Raw genomic sequence first — 27413 nt, forward strand, 5'->3', positions numbered from 1 at the left:
AGGGCCCAGAATGTTGTTATTGATTGTAATCCACAAGAGACAGTAATCCAAGGGTCGCAGTGTGATTCCTTTTTTGGGACTTCTCTCTGATATTTTAGAAATATTGTACAAATTTACCTCTAAAAAAAACACCTTTCTACTGAACCGAAAACAACGTGTAACCACGTAGCTGCACTTTAGGTGATTTGCACCGTCTCACAAAACATCTCTGAACTTCAGGATTATTACATTGACGGCCGAGATATCACAATCTGAGATTGGTCAACTTGAGTTGCTCGTGTTTTCTCCCACAAGCTCATGATGTCGGTGGAGATTGTTGAAGATCTCCCTCTCTCCCAGTGAATGAATGAACATAAACACATGTTCGTTCCCTCCCCACCCGGCTCTTGTTCAGTAAAAGCGGCAAGCCGGTGCGCACGCAGTCGCTCTATATCATAACGTAAATAAAAGAATGTAAACACATTTAGCTATATAATTCATCCGCGGTGGCATGAGCACAACCGCTGCTGGGGTTTCTTCCAATGGGTGAAATCCAACACTGGATCGTAAATCAAGACCAATGCTGGTGACTCTTTGCTTCAAGTATAAATCCAGCTTCAGACATGCAACCTGTGGTGAAGTGGAGAACCATGAATCTTTCATCGACGTAAAAAATGGTCTTTTAAATTGACGAACATCACATGTGTAAATTCATGGCTCATTTCAAATGGGATGAAAAAAACATTATTCTTCCGTACATATTAGTTCACCTCTCAATAAAGCTCACTGCTCTCTGATTGGCTGTTACACCTGTCCCTCAGAGCTGGAGGCAAAGGGGGCCAAGCTGAGGTTATTATTTCCTATCTTCAAAGAGTATTCTTTACTCAAAAACATCTGTAGCTTCCTCCTCTGACTGGCTTTCTGCGTGTGTTTTGTTGAGCAGTAGATTACCTGGAGAAGATGTGGTCCGGACGAGACGCTGCCGACATCAAAAGTAAGTCATCAGATCTTTCTGTGCTCATGCAGCGGTGTTTGTCCGACCACTCCTCACCGTCCCGTCTCCTCTGCAGTAGAGAGAGACAACATGGCGGATTTCTGCGTGCTAGGCCAAAGGCCTCCTCCTCACCTGGCCGGCCTGGCCCAGCTCAGTCACCTGGGAGCCGGCGGCCCTCTCCTCAAGGCGGGCTCCGGGGATCTGCAGGCGCCCTCCCAGCCGTCTCAACAGCCTCCTCCGTCCCAGCAGCAGCAGCAGCAGCCCTCGCTACACGGCCCCCACCACCACAGCCCTCCTCTCCGCACGGGCCAGGTGCCTCATCCGCCGCCCCCGCCCGGCTCCTTGCAGCCCCTGCTGGGGCCAGGTGGACTGCTCTCCCCTCAGCTCTCCCCGCAGCTGGTACGCCAACAGCTCGCCATGGCCCACCTCATCAACCAGCAGCTAGCCGTTAGCCGCCTGCTGGCCCATCAGCACCCACAGGCCATCAGCCAGCAGTTCCTCAACCACCCGCCCATCCATCGGGGTTCGTCCAAAGTCGGCGGCGACCATCCCGGGAGCAACCCCTCGGCCACCGAGGTCTCCTGCGAAATCTACCAGCAGGTCAGAGACGAGCTGAAGAGAGCTAGTGTCTCCCAGGCCGTGTTCGCCCGTGTGGCTTTCAACCGCACACAGGTAGGAAAACAGGACAGACTGTGGTCAAGAAAAGGTTAGGAGGCAGTCTGGAAAGTGTAAATGATCAGAGAGAGAGGAGAGGCAAGGAGGCGCGTCCAGGATGAGAGAGGGTAGCTTCAGGTGGCATTACCAGGGATGGAGATAATCTGAATATTAATATTTATCGGCAGACTTCTCAGTCCCCAAAAGATCTCAGGTGAGGAGACAGTTTCCGTATTCGCTAGAAGTAAATAGAAGCTGACGTCACTGATGGGACTATAATTCTTTTTTCACCCACCTCGCGGTATTTTCGGTGGGATTAGCGGAAGCGTGGCAGGGTAGCTCGCCGGGTCATTGAGTCTCCCTCCCCGCCCTCACAGCAGCACAAACACCTGATGCACTCAGGCTGCGCTGAACTGGTTACCACACGCCCCATTAGATCAATGTAATGGAGGCGGCTCATAGACCTGTTGGTGTAGAGGCCAGGTGTGTTTTTAAGTGCGTGTGTATAATTGTGTGTGTGTGTTTGTGTGAGCATCCAACCCATGTGCTAATACTGTTTATATAAGGTTCATCGTTTTCAGTTTTTACCAACTGCTGAACAATAGAAAGGACCTTTACTTACCTAACATGTTATGTTTTGCTTTGTACTGTTCCACTACAATTTAAAAGGATTTATTGCACTTTTTTATTGATATTGGACAGTTTAAATTACAGGTTAAAATATATGCTTACGAGACAGAGAAAGCTCATGAAATATGTTCAGTTATGAATTAAAACGAGCCAAGTTTGTACAACAACAGCTGAAACAATCAATCGATAAAGTCGATTTCCTTGATAATATTGTCATTATTTTGTATGTGTTTTGTTATAATGTTGATGTTTGGACTGTTGGTTGGACAAAACAAAACATTGTGAAGTTGTCACTATATTTCACAATTTGTCTGAATTTTTACAAACCAATCAATCGATTAAGGAGAAAATTATCAGCAGATTAATCTTAATTATTAATCTCTTAATAGTACAAAATAAGCCCCACCTCATCCAACCAACAGTAAAAACCTGCTTTTACATTAATGCAATAATAAACTAATGATATAATATATGATAGTATTAAAATGTTTCTAGTACTTGTACTTTACCTGTTTAACATATTTTTTTACTTAAATACTTTACATACATTATCTTGATTAACTGTCTGTAAAGGACTTTTATTGTAATGATGTGAATACGCATCTAATGGGAAAGTGAAAATAAGCAAGTAATGGAATATATTTATCACATTGAACAGCTGAAAACAACATTTATGTCCAGTCAGGTGAAGAAAACACGGTTTAAGTTGTTAGCCTGTGAATCAGGAATGGAGTTGTTGTTAGTGATGAGGAAGAGAGAAGTTCGGAGTGTAAATGTGTCTCCATGTGTGTCTGTCTTCACTGTCCAGGGTTTGCTGTCGGAGATCCTGCGGAAGGAGGAGGACCCTCGCACGGCCTCGCAGTCTCTGCTGGTCAACCTGAAAGCGATGCAGAACTTCCTCAACCTGGCGGAGAGCGAGAGAGACCGGATCTACCAGGAGGAGAGGGAGCGCACCATGAACCCCACAGTCGGCCTCCCCGCCTCCAACTCCTCCAACCCCGGCCCGCCACGCCTCCCGCAGGTTGGTGCACCATGAAAGTCAGGGTTGAGTGTGTGGAGTTCAAAGGTCACTGTGACCTCTCAAAACAAATATTCGGCCATAACTCGAGAATTCATATGCTAATTGTGACACTTTCGCACACATGTGGATAAAAGGATGTTTTGGACATTTTGGACAAACATGGAGGTCAAACTACAACATGACGGATTGGCAGAGGCATAAACTGGAGAGGCATTGATACAAAAAAACCTGATCTGAACTTTTAGATTACTTCAAAATCAAACTAAAATATTAGTAAAATGCAACATTCTAGAAAAATATTATCTTTTTTCTCTTAAAACATAAAATCAAAGTCAAATGCATTTGGCATATTAAGCATTTATAGTTAATTTACAGTCAAATCAACAAATGTCAATAAAAAGGAATAAAAACTCCATTATACATCATCATAAAAAAACCCACCTTTAACAAAACTGACAACCTGAGAGGAGTTACTTTGATATACAACAGAACGTATTCGGGCTTAATCCATGAAAATGTAACTAACGTGATTATTTTTTTAAAAGAAAAGTTATCTGAGTTGATTACGGTCATTTATTGTTTGTAATCTGATTAATCCTGATGACATGTTATCCTTTATGACCCGACCCTGCATGTAGTCGGCGGTGCTTTGAGTGTATAGCTGAGATGGATGTGTAATCCTTGTGATCAGATTATAACGCTGTGTGTGTGTGTGTGTGTGTGTGTGTGTGTGTGTGAATAGAAAGTGTGGGAGAGGGGCATGGAGGACCAGATAACCCCCGATACCTGGGCCTCCATCTGGAAGAACAAGACTAAAATCTCCAACTCGGTGAGTAATCTAGATCTTTAACTCGACTGCAGCGCTCCGTCCGGAAAACCTCGAACCACTTCCATTCATAATGTAAAAAGAAGCTTCAAAGCCTTCGTGGTGCATATTGTAAACATAAAGGACATTATGGAGCATTTGGACGTTTCTGTCGCGTGTGCACATAACAAATCAGCGATAAGACGGTTCCCTCTGATGTCAGGGGAGATGCCCATTCATGGCTGTGGGTGAATCTGCGCTCTTTTCTTATTATGACTATGTAAAATAATCTCTGCATCGTTTACACTGAGGGAATGTAAGCTGGCTGGTCCGTACACGTCCCCGACTTCAAACACTGTGTACACAAGCCCTCCGAGAGCCAATGCATGTTCGTTCAAACAGAAACAACAAAGAAAGACAAAAGAGGAGGACTTAATGACTTTGATCTGTAAACAGAATTCATGTGGGGACGTGCGCTGCAGATGTGCAGCCCGATGCTCGTGCGTGGAACACGGCACGTCTGTTCTCGGAGCAGCTCGGTCCGATCGTCGCCCGATAACCTTTCGTCATATGTTTACACACCGTGTAACTCCGTAGTTTTACACACACACACACACACACACAAGTCCTTATTGCGTTTCCTGTCATCCGAACTTATCTGATCTCCTTGTTAACGTCAACCATTCAAACCCCCCTTTTTGATGGGGAGAGGGGGGTGGACACAATGTGAATCACATCATCACGTGGATGCTCTCTTTCCAGCCAAAGCCGCCGGGCCCGGCCTGCGACCTCCCTCTGAAGCTGGAGTCGTTGGTCAACATCACGTCGGGAATCTACGACGAAATCCAGCAGGAGATGAAGAGAGCCAAAGTGTCTCAAGCGCTGTTCGCGAAGGTGGCCGCCAACAAGAGCCAGGTGAGGAACGTCGGAGCATTTTTACCCCCAAACAGCAGCTCGAAACGGTTAAATATCGATATCAAAACAGCTTTGAAAAGCTCGTGAAAACCACAAAACCCGCCGCGTCCAGAGCCAAAGCACTCGCCTGCAGAGGAGCTGGAGCGCTGCCATGTTGTGCGCGGTCAGTCATCAGCTGTACCGGCCGTCACTCGGCTCGTGATGAACAGCTCGGAATTGGTTTGTTTTCTCAGAGCTCTGAAAACATGATGTACTGCTGGAGTACATTTAATGAATACTTTTTCCTAATTTCTCAAGAATTTATATGAACTGCACTTCATTTTCTTGTTGTTTATTCAAAGACTTTTTACATTTATCATTTCCCTGCTAGTAAATATTTATTTTATTTTGTTAGCTCCATAATATCCATTTACAGTCCCCTCCCTACCCGATAGGTTGATTAATTGATTGATTGGCTAATTTATGATTTGATTCGTCTTTTTAATACATTTCCAGAAAAATAAGAGGGAATTCAAATGATATAAAAGTATGAGAACCTACATGATCCTCAGAGACATTTCTGGTTTTTACTTCTCCAAATGTGTATTAGTGGAGAGGTTCGATTCCCCAGCTCCAACATTCTGCATGTCCTTCGGCAAGGTACTGAACCCCAAAATAGCTCCTGAAACTTCACAGCCCTTTTAATATATTAGCAATGGCTCCACGCTGACTAATTCCTGAAGCACATGCCAATCCCACACGCTCCCTAAATGTGCACGTTGTTTACTCTCTTCAGGCCAAAGGAGAAGGTTGGCTGTGACAGGAAACCAGGACTCAATTAGAGAAGAAACCCCTATTCTCCTCATTTATGGATGTGGTCCATTGGAACATGTGGCTTTGTTTCACCAGGTGTTAGCGTGAGAAAGGTCATGTGTGGAGACATATATGCATCATGTATACAGTACTCGCATGCTTGTTTGTGTGCAGTCGGCGAGGTCCCCCAACCTGGGGGTGGCTGAGGGTCACGGCTCAGTGCACCCATCTGCTGCAGCTGGCTGCAAGGACAGAGAGGGAGGGAGAGGGAGATGATCAGGCTATTAGCGGTGCATGCTGCCCGAGGTGGCTGGTTGAACACAACAGCTGGTGTCACAAACTGAACCAGTCTAGCAGATATAATTGAATCTTCTCCATCCCCTCCCTCCCCCCCACCATCTTCCCCTCCTACACTTACCTCTGCACATTTCCAACTTCTTACAACTCTTTTTTTCTCTCCCTACATGCTCACATTTTTTCTGCGTTTGTTGTTTCCCCTTCCTGTATATCTTTATATTTTAACTTTCTCTCCTTCATCATTATCATCATCATCATCCTCCTCCTCCTTCTTCTTCACCCAGTGTCAATGCTAGCAGGTGAGAGTTGTTGATTCTTGGGCTCCACAGCTGGGGAACGCCAATTAAATGGGTCGTAAAAACAGGACGTACAAGGATGGTCCACTGCGATAATCTGTCAGGGGGAACAGAACCCCCCTAGCATAAAGACGAGGCAGCAACCTCTGGTTATGAAGAGAGAAGCCAATGCAGAAGTGTCCACTTTGAAGAAGACTGTTTGTATAGAAGTCTACGAGAAAATTACTCTACTTCTCTCTTGATTTATTCTCTCAGTAAACATTGTAAACATGAGTTTATAGTCTCAATCTCTTGTTTCAATTAAATTCATGCTTTAGGGCGGGGCTACCTTGTGATTCGTATACAGCATCTATACCACAGCGTCAGTCCTCAACAGTCCAAACATGGTTACTTCTGTTCTCTGGTTGCAAAGAAAATCAAGATGTCGACGGTCAAAATGCCAAACTTGAGGCTTCAAAATCGCTTGACTACATCCTCTACATCCTCTTCATATATATTTCAGTTGAAATCTGCTATATTTATTAGTGAGGTGCACCTTTGGACAGACCCAGGCTAGCTGTTTCCCTCTGTTTCCAGTCTTTATGCTAAGCTAAGCTAGCTGTCTGTCACCTTATACTTACTGTCATGAGAGACAGAAAATTGAAGTATTCCTCCAACTGATGGTCTCTGGTTAACCCCCACCTTCTTTCTCCAGGGCTGGCTGTGTGAGCTGCTCCGGTGGAAGGAGAACCCCAGCCCGGAGAACCGCACCCTGTGGGAGAACCTGTGCACCATCCGGAGGTTTCTGGCGCTGCCACAGACCGACAGAGACCTGGCATACGAGGAGGAGTCCAGACACCATCACTCGGAGAGGATGCACACCGTCCTCCACCTGCCGCAGGACACACAGGTAAGAACCACATATGTTTACAGCTGGCGTCCACATGCACCTCATATCTCCGTGTCCAGATGTTTGTAACACCTGGCATCAAGACGCACCTCTGGTTCACACATTGAAAACAGATTTCCTGCACGTCACCTCATCTCACAATATTTACATACTTATTTTTACCAGATTTCCTCGGACCCTGTTTTCATTTTGGGTCAGTGTGCAAAACAAAATCTGTACAAAACCTGAAGCAAAATCACACAGACAGGCTAGTTGTTTCCCTATATTTCCAGTCTTTGTGCTAAGCTAAGCTAACCATCTGTTGTTTGCAGCCTTTTATTTAAAAATATATGTTAAACGAGTCCTTTTATAATAAGACTATTCTCCCCCCACCCACAAACATAAGCATATACAGTACAACAACAACTAGTATTAGTATAAAAATAGATTAAAATTACAAAAAGTAGATGTACTAATGATGCATTAATATTCAACTGTCGTGGAGTAAAAGTATAAAGTAGCAAAAGTAAAGTACCTAAAAATTATACATTAGTACATAGTACATTTAATCAAGTACTGAACTTATTTCCAACACGACCCATGACAGCAACGGATATAAGTCCGAAAAAGCCAGGAAACTGTGTGTGTGTGTGCGTGTGTGTGTGTGTGTGTGTTTGTGCGTGAGTGTGTGCATGTGTAAACAGTGTTGCTGGGTGGTGTGGCACTGGAGGAAATGCCCCATTAGTTTGTGAGGAGGGAGGCAGAGATCGATGCAGGAAACACAGTGACATGTTGTCTTCTGTTGTTACTGTGACCCTCCCACTCTGAGACACACACACACACACTGAACCCTGTCTATCCGTCTGTTTGTACGTCTCTCAGGCTGTATAGATTGTACCTTATCTGCTATTGATTTTAAGTAGCAGTATATCACCGTAAGACAACACAAAGAAAACATATTTTCTTGTAGACGTTTTATATACACAGACAGACACACACACGCACACTCACACACACACACAAACAGTCCATTGTAGGGATCAAACTATGTTGTCGATTCAACAACTCTGACTTCAGCAGACACAGATCCTGACTTACACTTATTTAAGCCTTGAACATAGCCACCTTTGCTAAGACTTTTTATAGCGAACTATACAAGGATTTTTTTTACGACATTTATAATAAACATTTTATGACATACTGTACTATGCCAAACTCTGTCTTCTGATGTATGTGATGATACACATAAAATGAACAGCAACGGATTTGACCTTGAGCAGAGACCTTGGCTCCCAGCCAGGAAACAGTCCAGCGTATACTACAAATGTGATGTAACACATTTAACTAGTGAGCAGGTGAATTTACAGTATTTAGCTTAAGAGTTGTATTGAACTTCTCATCATTTGCAAGAAAGCAAACAGACATACCCCCCCCCCCACACACACACACACACAAAAAGTAAAACTATTCCGTCAAGTCCAAAACACAAACAGCTGAAAATGACAAGGTCAAAGGTCAGGGTCTGCCGCCTAAACTGAATGCACTGGTTGCTCACAAACACCCCCCAGGTCCTCTGTTTGAGAGATCGTCTGTCTAACCACCAGCCCCCCTGTCCCCCTCTCAATGCACAGCTATTATATCCCACTAATAACACATATGCCATAAATCAAAAACATGCCTCTCATTTAGCATCTCAACACAAGATGCTATGGTGCCGTTGAGCGGGGGCTCCGCCCACCTCCAACTCCACCACCAAGCAAATCTTTCTCTCTCTTTCCATCCGGAGCTCTGTGTTTAAAAGAAAAGGAGGGGGCTGATAGGAAGCGGTGGTGGCACCGATAACACATTCCTCTGCTCCTCTCCCACTCTCAGCAACGACTAAATATATTGTATTCCCATATAACGCACATGTTGTAACCCCCCCCCCAAACACTGCTCCCCCACCCAGACTCTGGGAGATGAACTGTGGTGAAACATTGGTGATTTATTAATGGGATATGAGGTGTGTTGCTGTCTTCAGACCCCCCCCCCCCTACCAAACCAAACCACAGGCTCCAGCCAGCCTGCCACCACAGACCACACGTGTGTCCCATCTGCCACACATTGCCTCTCGCAATGATGGTCCGTACCGTGAGCCCCCCCCCCACCTCTGTGTCGTGGACAACCAGAGACGTCGCATGAAAAATTAATGCGTTGCTGAAGCCGTAACTGGATGTACAGTAGCGTGAGCCATTCCCCTGCATCTCGGGAGATCTCTGACCCTGTGTCTATTAAGTCTGCAGGTGTGTGTGTGTGTGTGTGTGTGTGCGTGTGCGTGCGTAACTTCAGCAGCATCACATTTCTCCGTGACTGACACGGTCCTGGTGCTCTGCTCCACAGCTCTTATTCATACGGCTTCAGCAGTTAAGTGCATCCCACAGCTAATTTGGCAGAGTCTGCCCTTATAAATAATTTCTTTATTGTTTTTGCTAAATTGATTTCTGCCGCAAGTCAAGGGGTTGTTTATGCGTGTGTGTGTGTGTGTGTGTGTGTGTGTGTGTATGACCGCTCACCGAGGCTGAGACCCCATGAGTGGTGGACTAGAACAAGACATAACAACCACTGCACCCCTCCTCCTCCTCCTCCTCCTCCTCCTCCTCCTCCTCCCTCCTTTGTGTCTCACAAGGTGCTTTACTGACATCACAAACAGAAGGTCTGTCTTTTTAGGTGATCAGCAAGCGCAAGTCATTTAGTGTGCCGAGTTTTCTGACCATTTAGTTTTTTGGGCAATAAACTTGACTAAATACTAAATGATGTTTAAAGGAAATCTTTTCACAGCAATACCAAATTATTATTAGAGGGAATAATTAGTCTCTCTTTTCCACTTTAGGAAAAGAGAGACTATCGGGTTGCATTATGGGGAATTTCGCAGGTTTTTGAGTAGGGCTGGCCAGTGTGGGAAAAGAGAGACTCCACTCTGTGATTTTGTGATGCAGACTTTCTGTTAAAAAGCCCCAAACATGACGTCATCAGGTATGACTTTGCGAAGTCAAGAGTAATTTCACTATATTGTGAGACTGTTTTAACCAGCGGAGAAGTGCTTCCCATGAAGAGTAAATTAATTTGGCCCCTTTTATGAATTAGGAATGATGGCTTCATTACATTTAGCTTCCTTAATTTCTGGGCAGCGACACACACACACACACACACACACACACACACACACACACACACACACACACACACACACACACTATTGAGTAATAGGAAGTAGAGGAGGGGTGCAGTGGTTGTTATGTCTTCTGAGTAATATACACACACACACACACACACACAGACACAGACACAGACACACACACACACACACACACACAGACACAGACACACACACACACACACACACACACACACACACAAACACACACAAACCCCAAATTGCTCCCGATGTACATATGCTATGTGTACTGTATGTACATATACTATGTGTACTGTGTACTTTATGGGGGGGAAACGCACAAGTCAATACTCGTTTGATGCCTTCAGGAGCCAGTGAGTTGGTTTTGGTCTTTTTTGTTTGGATTTGTTAATAATGAGAAACATTTATATTTTGGCAAGCCTTTGAAGGTTACGTCATTACAAATGTGATCCAAAACAGAGCAACGCTGCGCTGATTAACTAAAGAGAACATTACCGAAACACACTTCATGTTCTTTTGTCGTAAACAAACAACAGTCGGGCCATAACAACATTACAAACTGGATCAGACCGTTTTTATGCTGGAATCAAAGATGCAACGTGGCTCAACCGTCGTATCAAATCATGAATTATCAATTTGAAAATGAATTGGAGGTCATAAAACGTGAAGTTCGCCCTCTCTGTCAGATGTTTGGGGAGTTTGTCGATGCTTCAACTATTTGTTAGTATTCGTCCACTCACTTCGAGAGGAAGTAGCCGCCTGTCTCTCTCTCTTTTTCTGTCTGTCTCTCTCCCCCTGCGGTCTTCAGTTCATCCCGGTGGACTCTCGTTCACTGTTGCAGGGTGGAGTTTGGGCAATTAAGTTAATTGTTTAATTGCAGATAAGTAGAATGAATACCACACACAGTTTGAATGACTTTTTTTTTTTTTTAAAAGCATGCATGCATATATACGACATATATGACGACACACACACACACACACACACACACACACACACAGTGCTATTAATACAGCCACAGCTAGCCTCAATAACATTACATGAATACAGTTTCTCATCAAAGAAACATTATTTTACAAAAATGGAAATGTGCAGTGACTCGTCTACTTCCTGAGCCTGGATCCAGTCCTCATGGATCGCAACCACAAACACACTTATTCAAATACAAGAGTGAGACACAGAGACACACTTATTCAAATACAAGAGTGAGAGACAGACACACACTTATTCAAATAGAAGAGTGAGAGACAGAGACACTCTTATTCAAATAGAAGAGTGAGAGACAGAGACACTCTTATTCAAATACAAGAGTGAGAGACAGACACACACTTATTCAAATACAAGAGTGAGACACAGACACACACTTATTCAAATACAAGAGTGAGAGACAGACACACACTTATTCAAATAGAAGAGTGAGAGACAGAGACACTCTTATTCAAATACAAGAGTGAGAGACAGACACACACTTATTCAAATACAAGAGTGAGACACAGACACACACTTATTCAAATACAAGAGTGAGAGACAGACACACACTTATTCAAATAGAAGAGTGAGAGACAGAGACACTCTTCAAATACAAGAGTGGGAGACAGACACACACTTATTCAAATAGAAGAGTGAGAGACAGAGACACTCTTATTCAAATACAAGAGTGAGAGACAGACACACACTTATTCAAATACAAGAGTGAGAGACAGAGACACTCTTATTCAAATACAAGAGTGAGAGACAGACACACACTTATTCAAATACAAGAGTGAGAGACAGAGACACTCTTATTCAAATACAAGAGTGAGAGACTGACAGACACACTTATTCAAATACAAGAGTGAGAGACAGAGACACTCTTATTCAAATACAAGAGTGAGAGACAGACACACTCTTATTCAAATACAAGAGTGAGAGACAGAGACACTCTTATTCAAATACAAGAGTGAGAGACAGAGACACTCTTATTCAAATACAAGAGTGAGAGACAGACAAACACTTATTCAAATACAAGAGTGACAGACAGACAGACAGACACTTGCTTGAACACAAGAGTGAGAGAAAGAGAAAATAAGAAAAACACAGATTAACAGGAAAGGTGAAGTCATGCACAAAACTAACAGAAAAGTGATTTTTTTTCCCCTTCATTACATATTTATCTCTGTGTTAATGGTGTCTCTGGTGGTCATACACTGCTCCCCCCCTCCAACACAGAGAGAGTGAGTTAGGGGCCCTGGAGGACCAGAGCTCATTAAGGAGAAGATGAATATTTCATGTTCTATAATTCTTTCATAGTTCTGAGCCGTAATTTGCCTTGATTTACGTTTAAAAAGAAAACTTTTTTTTCTTAATTTCACTGCAGTGCACTCACAGCGCTGCCAGGAGAGAGAGAGCGCGAGGGAGAGAGAAAGAGAGAGAGGAAGGGAAAGAGTGAGACGGCGAGAAGGAAAATAGGTTTTTCAGGAATATTGAATCCTGCCATGAGAAGAGCTGCTCAGTGCTCGTGGTTCTGGGAGAGCGGTGCTGTATTGTGTTGCCACCAAGTGACATGTTGTCTCTCAAAGTGTAACGGTCAGAGATGGGAGGAGGAAAGAGGGAGAGAGGGAGGAAGGGAGGGACAAATATACTGCAAGCTTTTATCGATGCTTATACTGATTATTTCTGCTACTTGAAAGAGTGTAATTACAATCCTCAGTGTGATTAGTCATTTTAAACACCAGTGGTACAAAAAGATAATCTGTTACTTTACTTATAGTTAAGTACTACCACGACTAAAAGTCCTGCGTTAAAAGTATTATCAGCTAAATATACTTAAAAGTATTAATATTATATTATTGTATGAATATAACTGATGTATTAATTTATGTGAAGATAATTATTACCATTTAATATATTAGATGAATTAATTTTGTCAATAACATTTTTATGTTAAGTCTTTAACAGCAAAGTAACTATAACTGTCAAATAAATGTAGTTTGATTACAAATAAGCAACTTTTACTCAGAGACCGCCCTCATCGGGAGAATGGCGGTGTTGGTTTTCCTTCGCCGTGGTTACGGCGCCTCTCGTGTGACTCGTAACATTTGTCAAAGCGAAGGAGGAAGCTGCTCCACGCTGTCGTAGTTCTGGGTTTGTTCGTGGGTCGACTTCTGGAGACCTTTTGCTCTCATGTTGTCCTTCAACTATGACCGCGACCTTTCCCTGACCTTTACCGAGAGGTTGTTAAACCCAAACCGACATCTTTCCTGAGCTGCAACCAAGTCGTTTTTTAATCCCCAAACCTTCGGGGTTGACGTGCTGATGGTCTTGTGGGTCATTTTGCACGGCAGTGACTAACAACCTTTTTATTTGTTGTATTATTTAGTCTGGAGGAGGCGGTTGGGTCAGTTACATTTCTGTGTAATTGTAAGTCTAACCTCCACGACATATGACTAAGACTCACTGGTTTTCATTTTCTTTTGAAAATCATATTTACAGAAAGGAGCAGATCAGTATAGTTTCAGGATTTTGTGCTCCACAAAGTTAAACAAGAAGGAGACGCTGATCACGCTCGAGTCCTCTTGCAACACCGAGTGCTCAAAAGGTTCTTCCAGTAAGAGAAATCAAATTATCAGATATTTATGCACCAGGGTGCATTATTAGTTTAGTTTATTACACATTAATGCGCCCAAATCCACTGAAATATTGATTTTCTAAAATCTCATTTTTGCCCATTTTCATATTTTTTTTTATATAAACAGAAAATAATAAGTCTCACTTTAACTAATGTCTGTTTAGAAGTCTGTCAATCAGTACGCAACAGATATGGTTTGTTACAGACGGAGGTCAAAGAGCACGGGGCAAATAGACACAGGAGGTGGAGGCAGCTGTGACTGAAGGTGTAGAAGGTTTGGGAGCTTCAATTGGAGGGAGGTGAGAAGGAGGAGAGGTGGAGGATGTGGGAGCTCCTGTCATCCACCAGTTCAGGGCTAATTTGGATGTGGAGTCATGTTGGCTTGGCAGAGGCCCACTTCATTAGTGTCCTGATGCATTAGACCTGAGCAGAGAGAAGGGGGGAGGAAGGAGGGAGGAGAAAGCACAGAAGAAGAGAAGGAAAAGACACTAAAGGGAGGAAGAAACAAAAAAAAAAAAAGGTAGCAAAAGAGTGCATGGAAAGAGGAGACAAAGAAGAGACGTACCCTGAAGGAGCCGACCGGCCTCGTGTGTTTGGCTCTGCTCGCTAACATCATCATTAGTGCATGAGGGAGACCAGACTCCACATTGTGTGTGTGTGTGCGCGTGCATGTGTGTGTGTGTGTGGCGATTGATCCAAGAGTCCCTGCTGTCGGCCCAAATAAGCATAGAAACGATGAAGGTCTGTGGGCGAAGCCGGGGAGACAGTTTTTCCCAATCCCCTCCATTATTTACCCGCAATTTAGTCATTAAGTGTCTCGGTACGTTGCATGGGGCAGACTTGTGGCTGTGTGGTCCTCATTAGGACAAAGGGTACATATCTATCTTTCTTTCTTTTCTTTCTGTATCTCTCGCACTCTTTGTTCTCAGTCTCCTCTCAGTCTTGTCTCAATATCTGAAAACTTTGTGTGGAAGAAACAGAAGATTTTGGGGGAGGGAGGGAGAGCGAAGAAATGACAAAGAAAAACTGGAAAAACGTACTGAATTCCTGTAAATTGGTCATTCCCCCCCTCCTCCTGAAGCGAATGAAATCGCAGCAATTTCATGGTCTGGCCTGCCCTGCAGTATTATTGAAGTAATACCCTGTTATTATTGAAGAGGAGGGAGAGAAAAGCGAATGACTATTATCTTTATGTGGGTCCTTTAATTTTAATGCACCACAGATTTATAGCTGGGCATTCCAGTGGGGAGGCCCCTCCCTGCTGTTAAAGCGAGCGGGCGGGACACGACCGCAACGCTCACAACAGCCAATATACTACCTCTTGACGAACAACAAGAGTCCTCACTTTCCCTCCCAACACTTCATCCTCTTTTTCGTCTGTTCTCGAACCACAGCCGAGGTTACAGACATAATCTTTGCACTAATCCCAAACTCCCCCTCTACTCTCTGCCCCGCTGAGGTGTTGAGTGGGCTGGTTGAATAGTTATTAAATGAGAGACTTCCTGGCATACGGGTGGTTTACTCGCACTACTCTTCCACTCATCAGGTCAAAGGTATAACTGGACACAAGGCAGTTTGAATGCCAGCGCTGGTTATTAGACCGTGGCGCTCTGTGAGCTGTGAAACACTTGTTCTCACTGTGAAGCAGCCCTGGCTACTGTGTGATGGAGTGGGGGGAGGTTACTGGTGGAGTGTTGCATCATACACGCTTAAGGCCAGCTACAGGTTATATAGTTCTGTATCACAGTTGCTTTTCAATGAGTTATTGCTGCAGTCTTGATCAGGGGTCACTGTACCCCGTTAATCAGCTGTTTTGTCTTTCTCGTCAGGCACACCACAGGCCACCCCCGACCCCGATGAAGGAGCACCGGCTGTCTCCGATGCGCGAGGAGCAGTCGTCGTCCGCCCCGGTGAACGACGACGGGTCACAGAACGTGGGGCCGGGAGCCGGCGGTCCACTCGGCACCGGCTGCGGGGGCAACAAGAAGCCCCGATCGCGCACTAAGGTACAACATGTTCGACTCGCTCTCGTCATCAGGACCCACAACGGGATTATTCAGCAGGTTTCTCACATTCTCCCTCTGTGTGTTCTAGATTTCCCTGGAGGCCTTGGGCATCCTGCAGAGCTTCATCCAGGATGTGGGCCTGTACCCGGACCAGGAGGCCATCCACACCTTGTCAGCGCAGCTCGATCTGCCCAAGCACACCATCATCAAGTTTTTCCAGAACCAGCGCTACCACGTCAAGCACCACGGTCGCCTCAAGGAGCTGGGCGAGGGGGCCGCCGCCAGCGGAGGTGTGGACGTCAGCGAGTACAGAGAGGAGGAGCTGCTCTCGGGCTCGGAGGACCCGGAGTCCAGCGAGGACGGAGCCGAGGAGCTCTACCAGTCCGCGGAGGGGAATGGCGTGAGCGCCAACCAGCCTCCGGCCTCCTGCGGCTCCAACTCAAGCCAGTCGTCCTCAGGGAGCAACAATGCTCCGGAGGAAGGCAAGGACAAAGGGCACGGCCGGCCCGGTGGCCCTCTGGGGCCCGGAAGCTCCTCCTCCAGTCCCAGAGAGCAGGCCGACTACCAGAGGTAGAGACCGACACACAAGGAGGAGAGGAACGGGAGAAAGAGAGAGGGGGAGAAAACAAGATAAAGAAAGGGATCAAATGAAGCGAGGAACTGGTCACGACTCGACGAACGTCGCCGAAAAACAACCGGACTCTTATAGAGTGACAGACATCTGTGAACATCTAATGTGTGGAGTGAAAATACCTCAGCAAGACAGAGGGTCGTGTAACTGTGAAAGAAAGCCCCCGACCCCCAAAAAAACACATTTAAATAATGAATTCAATAAATGAACAGGTAATCTATTGCTGCTCATGCCTCCCAATTTACAAACCCCACACAAAATCTCCAAGTGTCGACCAACGGACTTTTCTCCCAATCAGCCAATCGCCGGAAGACAGGCGGGATTTCACCGGAGTCCCGCCCAAATCCGTCTCACGTGAGCCGTTCTCACCTGAGCCGTTCTCACCTGAGCCACAACCTGCCCTCGCCTCACCGTCACACTCCAGAATCACTACCAGTCCAATCAAGCACTTACTGTTCACACTGATATTTTGTGGATGTGACGTACCCTTGCCTCCTTCCCTCGCGCCCTCCTCTCGAGGCAGACTAAAGCGACGTGAGGTTTTTCCTGGCGTACGCGTGGCGGGAGAAATGTCAAGGAAGGGAAGGACAGAGCGGAGATTCAGCCACCAAACAATCAGTCACTTTATGTGCGGTAGTCCACCCCTCTTCCACTCGTCCTCTCCTCTCTCCGCCTCACTCTCTCCCCCCTTTTCCGCTCTCTAATTGGTGCCCACAGTCTTGTGTTTCACCACACCTACCCGCACTTAAACTTCACCAACCCTATTTATTGCTATCTTTATCCATGATTATTATTATCATTATTGTTATTATTGTTGTTATTATGGTTAGAATTGCTGTCATCGCGTGCTATTTTTAGTTTTTATTTCCATGGGGTTTTCAGAACCGGGCGGTGGTTTGGGAAACAAGAGACATTAAGAGCGCTCTGCCCTAAAAGAAGAAGAAGAAAAGGAGCGGAGGGTGAAAGAAAATTTAAAAAAAAGAAGCAGTTACTGAGTGTTATTTGGTAAAGAAAAAAAGAAAAAAGTCCCTTCATGTTGTATTATGCCATTTTTATAGGTTTCCCAAAAAAATAGGTAAATGAGAGAAATAGTTAAGTGAGAAAGCAAAACTCAGTTTATGACAATCTACTTTTTTGAGCCATTAAAGAAATGTGGCCGGTTTCTTCACTTTTGATGTCTGTAAATACCCGACACACGGGACAAATTGTTATTGATATACTTTTATTTTTTGCGGAGTGACTTTAAAGTGTTTGAGCCAGTTTGGACTCGGTGAAATCAGTTCATTTCATTGTGCCGGGCAGATTCAATTACAGGAGTATTTAAAGAATTCAGTTTTTTTGGGGGGGGGTGGGGGGGGGGGGGGGGGGGGTTGTTTTTGCTTGGTGTCAGTTGTGTACAAGTATACAGTATGTTGATTAGAAAATAAATGATATCGGAGAACGGATAGTGTCCATGTTGTTTGACTATCCAGATCGGCTGCTACACTCTTACTGACGGCTCCAATCTATACGTACAATGCTTTTGTGCTTTTCTGTATGACAGGAATCAGGGTCGGACACAAATGCAGTTCCAATGAAATATTAGTTCATCCAGTGTTGAAGTGAATTAAAATTTGTGAATTCAAAAAAAAAGTTGTTGTTTTTATTTCAATAATTTCTTTTTTTCCCTCTCTCGTGAATCCTCACGCATGAAGACACAAACACACACACACAGTATATAAATAAATAAATATATTCACATATATATACTGTATATATATATATATATATATATATACTGTATATAACAGATGGGCACTGTAGTATTTAGCAAAGGTTACTCAAACAGGAGGAATTCTGCATTTTGGTGGGGACTATTTCCAGCTGCAGATTTAACAAGTCAGTATTTACAGCCTGTGGGATCCATTTTAAAATAAACCAGTGTTTGATTGTGTTTGTGTGTTCATCGTTGTAATGAATGAATGACTGAACTTGTCACGCAACATCGTAGCTCATTTATGTGACTTTTACCGTTTCTGGACAACAAGGGAGCTCTATAGCAGAGAGAGGTAAATACCAGTTGGTGGAATCGTTTTGGTCCTTTCAGTGGATTCACTAACGAGAAAAGAAAAATATTAAATATCACCGGATGTGTTCTTTGAAATAAGAAAACAAAGCTACGGTTTAAAGCAGCAAACCATTTCAGTTTACAGGGCAAACCTGTTCCGGCTGAGCCTCCACTAGCCACAAAGTGGCTTTTTATTTCCTCCGTTTTTAAGTCATCGATTAATGGAACACATTAGATAATTTAACTAACAGCCTAATTTAACCAACAGAACTAAGAGGCGTCTCAATCCAGTTTAATACGTTGAATATTTGGTGAAACCTGCTCTCCACAGTGTGGTTCCCGTAAAGATGGACTTTGACTGTTACCTGCTGTGTGGGTAAATAATAACTTTTCAAATGTCCAAACATGACCATGACTGATATCGCAGTCGCTCGCTCCACCATTCACGTTCTCTTCATTTGGCATGAACACCGTTATTCGTTCAGAGACACATCGGGATCACATGATAAGTCAGTATATTGTTGTGTCTCTCACTCAGGTTGAGGAGAAAACATTTTATTTCTGCCGTTTACCTCGCAAAAGCAGATAAATAAGCCTTTATCCCTATTATTCAAACTGGATCAGATTTCATGCAACCTTCAGCGGTTCTGCTGAGGGAAGCCGATGAGGAAGTGTCTTAAAACATGCATTCTCTATAGAAAATGACTCTACTTCTCTCTTGATGTATTCCCTCAGTAAACATTGTAAACATGAGTTTATGGTCTCAATCTCTAGTTTCAAGTCTTCTCCAATACAGTATGTTCATTTTGTAGATTATGGTCCATTTAGAGTCAAACAGACCATAAAGCAGGGTATACTTTAGGGCAGGGCTACAAGGTGATTGACAAGTTGCTATCAGAGACGTATCCGGCACCGCTACATCACTCCTCCCCCAGTCGCATTAATGCAGCCTTAAGACCACTCATGTTACAGCATCTTTGGCTGCAGACACGGAGTTCACCAGGAGCCATGGGACTTCCCTAAAATCAAGGCAAATAAAATAGCTCATGTGACAGGCTTCAAAAAGGCAATTTCCTCTCTAAAGAGTTTCGACTCTGATGAGGTGAGGCTGGGCAGAACAATCTCAGTGTTTAACCTGCCACTAGGGGTTGGGTCAAACACTGTGTGTGTGTGTGTGTGTGTGTGTGTGTGTGTGTGTGCGTGTGTGTGTGTGTCTCCTTCAGTAAACAATAGAGCCTAAGTGTTGGTGATGAGCTGGAGGGTCGAGTTCTTTTCCTGAAGAGCCGTTTTCCACTCAGCTTCTCTCCTCTGACTGAAGACAATCAGCTCACGCTGCGACTCCACCACGGTGGGATAATTATACCTGCTGAGAAACACTGATGTCTCTTCATAACCCCCCCGCCCCCTCGTCTCCCTGCATGAGTCACACTCCTCTCTGAGAGTTTGCGACCTCGGAGCGACTCGTTTCACGACGTCCAAAAGGCTCCCAGGCTATTTCAGAGCGCCTCGTCTCTTTGAACAATGTTGTGCATTGTGTATAAACTTGAAGAGGGCTTGGCTTGAGGGAGTGGGGGTGGGGCCACAGGAACCAAATATTGCTTCATTTGTACATGTATGCAATCAAAGAAAAAAAACAGGGATGGAAAGAAATACTGCCCGAGAGGCCGTCTTGGGTGGAATTTACTGGAAATTGTGGATGACAATGCAGCCTCCTGTGTTTATATAGTGAACTAATACATTTTAAAAGCACTATTATCAAAGACGGATGCAACTGGAAAAACTTTGACAAGGCATTGCATGAGCCTGAGTTCTCCAACTAATCATGCCTCAGACTGAGTAAAGGGGGAATATTATGCAAGATGACGCTAATAAGTGGCCTACAACTCACTCTGAATGGTAATTCTATTCAAACCTGCCGATTCCTCTGCAAGCGAACTGGAGGCTAAATTGTGTTACTAAGGCGGCCTCCACGGATGCTCCGGGAAATAGAAAAACAACAACGTCAAACTGATAAACGCCTAGATGCACATTTTCCTTCCAATGGTCCCAACTCATCAGTTTAAAACCCGCCAACACATTTTATGAAAAAGAAGGCTTTTTAAACGGACAACAATTCAATCTGAATGTAAATGTTGCTCTGAGCCGCATAAATCTTTTGCCAGCAACCAGAACTGAGAGTTCTGATGAGGACGTTATTTCCTCACGGTGATGACATTTGTTCTCCTGATAACATTTCGGTCTCCGTCTCACGGCGGCAACTAAAATGAGCATTACTTCTATAAATGTGTCCGTGAGAGAGATAACTGCAATATCAGTGTTGACAAATGATGGAATTTGTGGCTTTTAAAAAAATCAGTAGTGGTACCAACGAGTAGACAGGTGACAGGTGTGTTTCTAATGCAACTTCATGTCTCTATTCCATGTTTCTATTTAACACAATTATTACTCATTCATGCTTGTTGCACGTCTTCATAGTACTTGACAATGAAGTATTAATGTCCTGTATGATTTTTCTACTTAAATTAATATCCTCTCTTCTTTTATTGTCTCTGTATGCATGTAAAGAGTAAATCATGCATAACTTTAGGGTGACTTTATAACATCAAAATAGCCTCTTGGCCGACTTTACAGGAATGTTTTAATAATGTGCACCGTCCCTAACAAATAAACCAATAAAATAAAATGTAAAATATACAAAACTAAATGGAATAGTCCGATTCAGAATAAATAAAAATATGACTTGAATTATGATTAATTATGCATTAAAGTGTTCATCCGTATAATATTGATGAAGTATGTCAGTGACTAAGACTCTTTAAAGTAATCAGTTTGATTTATTTTATGTTGTTTCACTTTGTGCAAAAGGGGAGAATTAAACTAAAAAGTATAAAAACACTAAAATAGGATATATTTTTGATTGAGACGTACATGGATAAAAACAGAAAAGGGATTCTTTTTTTTTTATCAGACTGCTTTCTGCCGTGGCATTCTTCTTTCTCACCGCCGCCCAGCTGTAGCCTCCTCTCTCTCCCCCCTCCTCCTCCCCCATTACACCCGGACACACAGCCGCTCTGCAGCTTTGTGGTCACCACCTCTGGTTTTCATTCAGCACCACCCGTCTCCTTCTCCTTCCACCTCATCCCTAAATCTCCTAATTCAACTCATTATTCGCTCAATTGCTGGGCTTTAACCCCTCCCGCCTCGGGTCCTTTAGAGCTGGTAGTCATTAGCAGGCAGGATTTGTGATGGGGGGGGGGTAGCAGGCCCTAAAACTCCATCTCTCTCTCAAACACACACACACACGTACACACACACACACATACACATGCGTGGTGCCATAAAGAGCCTGCGGGATGTCGCTGCAGTTGAACACACATCAGGTGTTAGACAGCACGTCCGTCAGAAGTTGGATGGGAGTCAGGTCTGCTTGGTGGGATGCGGCAAAGACCACCCAGAGGGTCTGTGGTCGTCATGGGACGCTCCCAGCAGCCTGTGTGCGCCGGGCTGATGCGCGCCGATCATCCGTCTGGGCCACGATGGCTTCTGGGAAGTCTGTGGGGACCGCTAATTTGACCGTCCTTTGAAATGATTTATTATTTCAAAAAGGCGAGTGAAGCTCGTCGCCGGCTGTGGATAGACAACAAAAACCGCAGCGGCCCTGGAGGCTCCACTAGTTCATCTTCTGGAGTTCACACATCTCTTCATGAGATCCACATCAAATGACTAGTTATTGCCCTCCAGAATGACACATGTTGCACATATAAACATATATATACAGATATATGTATGTGGTTATAACACATGTTATCCCATTTTAAGGCATACTACACTGGGATATTTCTCTGACATATATTATACCATTACTTTTGTATCACTTTTTTCTGACATACTATATACTATATCCTTTATGGAGATAATACACTATGAGATTATGATATATTATACTATGACAGTATAGTAGTCATTAAATGTCATTTTCATGGCACCCTATACTTTCACTTATTTATGACATAACATTTGAAAATCCTTGAAGCGACGTATGATTAAACTATTTCATGGAACCTGTCGGGTCGTGTGCTCTCACGTTCGCAACAGGAAGCCCAACGCGGGCGGAGAGCAACTTTTGTAGCAATGAAATGTGACGCCATTTGTTTTTGTTTCCATGGTTACGCGTAGCCTTTGGTGTGGAGGACGGACTCAACTGATGTCGGCTTGATAGGAGGCGTCTGGAAGTGGGATGTCGGAGCGCTGCGTTTTCCTCCCGAGAATGAAATCAAACTGTAAATTATTTTGGCCGACGCTTCTGTTTGTGTGTTGGTTTGTTTGAGGGAGAGAGAGAGAGAGAGAGAGAGAGAGAGAGAAAGATTGACAGGTGTCTCGATACCCACGGCCCCTCAGACAGCTGTGAGGGCACCACTGCAGGGCATTAGGCCTGATAGATGGATGATTAGAGAACATTAGAGGTGAAGGGGGCAGCTGTCGCTGCTAACTATTATTACCCACAATGCAGCATTGGAGGGGAGGCTCTGTGCCCGAGAGGGACCACACACAACTGTGGCCTCCTGCCGCGGGAACACACTCTCAGAGAGTGTGTACGGGTCAAGAACGTACAAATTACCGGATATTCAGGCATGATGCAGGCCAGCAATCAAACCGCCGGGTTTTCTGGTGTCAACGTTTCGATTTCTCCGCATTCACCCCACGAAACGATTCGTCGGAGTTCACCGCACGTGACCCCGATAATGACAACGTTAGCCGGAATGAGCGACCGAGGAAAGAGGTGCGAGCGTGATAAAAGAGGGGAGAGTTTTTGAGTAGAGCGATGTCCCGGTGCAGCTCCGTCCGTGGAGTACGTCAATGCAAATACGCCGAAAAAAACAGAGGTCGTCACTCGGGGGCCAACGAGGAAACTAACATTAAACAACAGCAGACATTCAATTAGCCAAATGTTACGGCGAGATTAACAACTGCTTGTCAGGACGAAGCCTTTCATCGGCTCCGCTGCGATCACAGGTTGTGGCGTTTGGAGTCGATTCAGATATCGCTCTGGGAGACGGAGCGGCTGGAAAAAGTGCAGTTGCCTGGGTTTGCACGGGGTCAGATTTGTCTCATCCAATCTGGGTCTTTGTCAGGCGAGATCTCCAATACGAGAAGGCAAACAGCTGCTGTGATTAAAAATAAATCGCACTCAGCATTTCTCTAAACCCTGGAATAACTAATTTGGACTGGGACATGAAATATACATGAGGGCAAATGTAATGATTTCATCCATCAAAGGATTTACTCAAACACTTTAAAAAAAAAAAAAAGTCTTGAATACACACACACACACACACACACAGACACACACACACACACATAGAGAGAGGATTGTTCCACCATCCAAGCAATGATGAAGATAATATTAGATTAAGGAGTCACCTGGGGAAGAAGTCACTGAGTTGGTTTGTGGCTGTTGGTTCTTTACAAACGTAAATAAACCCAATCTAAGTCAATCATATCCTACATGCGGCTGCATAATGGAGGTAGCTGAACTACATGCATGCATTTATTAAATCCAGGTGCTTCATTGTCTAAACATTTTCCATATGAAAAGGCTCCGGAAGAGACGCCACCATCTAATGATGAGGCTTCCACAAGCGGATCTCTGAAGGTCCCGAGCAACACGTCAGACCCCTAATGAAGGTGGTCTGCTTCAAGTAAAATGAAAATGCACCTTTGAAAAGGTCAATGAACAAACAAACGATTCACCTCGTTGCCGGCTGGTCTCGGTGTGGCGGCGTCACATCACGCAGCGGTAAACCGATCGGATGGTTCGGTTGAGACTGAGGAACATCGGGGGGCCATAAGATCGGCCTCCGGTTCCCGCGGGGCACCGGGCGGAGCCGAGGCACGTGTGTGTCGGACGGAGAGGCCCGGGGCCGTCCCTGTGGGCGCCGGCCGCAGGGCACCTTGGCCCTGCACTGATGCTTCCTGACAGAGAACCGCTGGAGAACCGCTGGAAAGGCGAAAGAATAAATATCCATACTGCGTTGACAGCTGGTTCCTGCTGCCCATAGGTGGTCAAAAATGAAAGAAAAAGTAAATAAATGTAGTTTTATTTCTTGTGTTCAGATTATTTAGTTTATTCTTTTTCCCCCTTTTCTCTGCACCGCAAACCAATTAACCCATTTAACAAGAAGGGGATAATCAGAATGAAGTGAGACAAACAAAAAGGTTCTATAAAAATTGAATTCAATAAATGAATGAAAATGAGATAAAACACCACATAGCTGTCACGGCGCTGTATTTGATTTCCTGTTGACTTTGTGTCACGTTTGTCAGCACGTGTGTCCCCCGGCAGACGCTTTGGCTCGTCGCGGTAATAACAATGTAATCTCATACCTGTCCTCATAATTCCAAGTCTTTACATTAAAGGGCCCAGAGCAGTGACGGGCAGCGGTGAGCTGTCAGTCAGTAACTTCCCAACTTCCCGTTGGTGGCAAATTCTCAATTAGGCATTAACCGCATCAGTGGCCTATTGAGCAGCGTGTCCCGGTTGAATGGACATCTGTCACTCATTCTCCCTCGTCTGTTTGTCTTATTACATCCAAACGATCGGTCCGTAGATCGGCAGAACGTCGGTGACCCTGCGCCTCTGGTTTACCCGCTATTCATTCAGAACAAAGACAAACAAGAGCCATTCAAATATTTACTACTGTGAAAATAAGTCTGGCGCGCAGCAGCGTGTGCGCTAATGTGTGTGTGTGTGTGTGTGTGTGTGAACCCAGTTAATAAACTAAAATGAAAATGAGATTGCAGCGTATACGGCACATTGCATGCATTTTCCTCCTCAAGAAATAATCACGAGATCTTATGACATGTTTTGCAGAGACAACACACACACACACACACACACACACACACACACACACACACACACACACACACACAACACAGTTCTTCTGATACATGCAACGAGAAGTCAACTGAGCCGTCGAGAGAGCACGACAACAGCTGATTGACAAATATCAGGAATATAGGATATACACTAGAATGAGGGTCAAAGGGTCATCGAGAGAAGTAGCATGACGCAGTCGTATGCATACTGCATGCAACAGAACTTCCTGACTATAGCTGCGGTACGTACTGCAGGTAAAACGACAAAGTTTAGCTGAGGCATCATACAATTCAATGATTGGAAACCCAAAGACAAGGCCAATAGTTGTTGAGATATTTTAATAAATACCAACAAAAAGAAAACAAAGTCGTTAGATATTTCCCTAAATAAGGGAGAACTTTGACCTGCTGGTGGCGCAAGAGGAAAAGTCAGAGAATCACCTTAAGAGAATATATCCTCCTGGGAACATGAATGTCTGCAATCCATCAGACAGGCCAACGCTGGCTTGTTTCTCACTTCAGTCGCAGTAGAGCCCCGTAAGGAAACGTTCCTTTGGCCCTCTGCGTCAACAGGAGGTGCTGCAGGTTCGGTTTGGTGTACGTGTTCTCCCTCAGGTCTCACCTGAGTGTGAGGACGGTGTATTAGCTCACCTGCTCAGCAACAATACCAGCCATCGCCACGGTCACGCTAAATTAGCCTTCATTGGGCGCGTACGCACATACACACACATACACACATGCACACGCATGCACAGACGATACCAGTGATTGGGTGATGACGACGGCGATATGACTGCACCCTCGTCTGCTGGTGTCTGTTGATGCCAGTGCGGATAACATTCACAGTTCTACACGCACCCAAACACAAACACACCCACACACACACACACACTAGACAGATGTTTTACAATGTTAACCTTTATCTAACTTTACTGGGATCACTGGGATGATTACAGACCCAGAAATAAGACCAAGGGCCAGGGAGAACTGAGAAGCTTCCAAAAAAGCCCCCCCTCCCCACCCAGACCCCCATATTTGACTTTTTAGCAGCGCACTGTGCATATGTGAGTGAGTCATTGTGTCACAAAGCAGGCTTGTTTGAGTGGGCCGCCCCACAGGAGATCTGGAAAGGACTGTGGAAGGCCGGATGACATCATGACGTGTTGTGATCGGTGACTGCTGGAGCTCAGCCACATGTGACACTGGATACGACCTGAAGTTGAAGGGGTGAAATAAATGAGGACTGACGAAGAGAACTAGAGTACCGATGTTTTTATTATTCCCCAAATTCTGGCCTGGTTTTATGCCGGCACACTGCTGCCATCACCTCGTTACCAAGTACACCTACAAGGACCATTGTGTGCTATTTGACTCTTTCTACTACTTTATGCTTCTGCTTTGTCACATTTACGAAACCTTGCACGTTTCCTACTCCTGCTTTTCTGAATTTCTTTGGGTTTTCGGATAAAGACATTTAGAATAATTTGATTATTTTATCAAATGCAATTGCATTGTCATTCTTCAGATGTTTATACAATGTTTTACATACACAGACTCCTCAAATGGTTTACTTTATTGTTATTATGATCAATTTAATAATACAAATACTTCTACTACTACTACTACTACTAATAATAATAATAATAATCATAATAATAAAGAGAAACAGCTATGAAATTAATATTAATTTGTATCACAATTCTTTGTTGATTTATCCCCAGATGTTACTCTTTAGATGGAGCCTGACCCCTCGTCTGGGTATCATACGACTACACTACCTTACTAAATAGAATAAGTAGATAAAAACTAGTAACACC

General features: G+C 44.4%; 1 protein-coding gene across 3 annotated transcripts in view; it reads left to right on the forward strand.

The window, feature by feature from the left end:
• The window catches only part of satb2 (SATB homeobox 2), a 43027-nt gene extending 25675 nt beyond the window's left edge, over positions 1-17352 (forward strand). Inside the window, exons 7-14 of one of the 3 annotated variants that reach the window (XM_034562210.1) lie at positions 923-973; positions 1050-1645; positions 3066-3278; positions 4021-4107; positions 4846-4998; positions 7078-7272; positions 15842-16039; positions 16128-17352. In XM_034562210.1, coding sequence (XP_034418101.1) covers positions 923-973; positions 1050-1645; positions 3066-3278; positions 4021-4107; positions 4846-4998; positions 7078-7272; positions 15842-16039; positions 16128-16613 — 1979 coding nt within the window. In that variant the 3' untranslated portion in view covers positions 16614-17352. The remainder of the gene's footprint in view (positions 1-922; positions 974-1049; positions 1646-3065; positions 3279-4020; positions 4108-4845; positions 4999-7077; positions 7273-15841; positions 16040-16127) is intronic. The other 2 variants (XM_034562212.1, XM_034562213.1) reach the window with 2 other exon arrangements.
• Positions 17353-27413: the final 10061 nt, after the last annotated feature.

This window comes from Cyclopterus lumpus, chromosome 21, assembly GCF_009769545.1.
Source record: "Cyclopterus lumpus isolate fCycLum1 chromosome 21, fCycLum1.pri, whole genome shotgun sequence".
Lineage (NCBI taxonomy): Eukaryota > Metazoa > Chordata > Actinopteri > Perciformes > Cyclopteridae > Cyclopterus > Cyclopterus lumpus.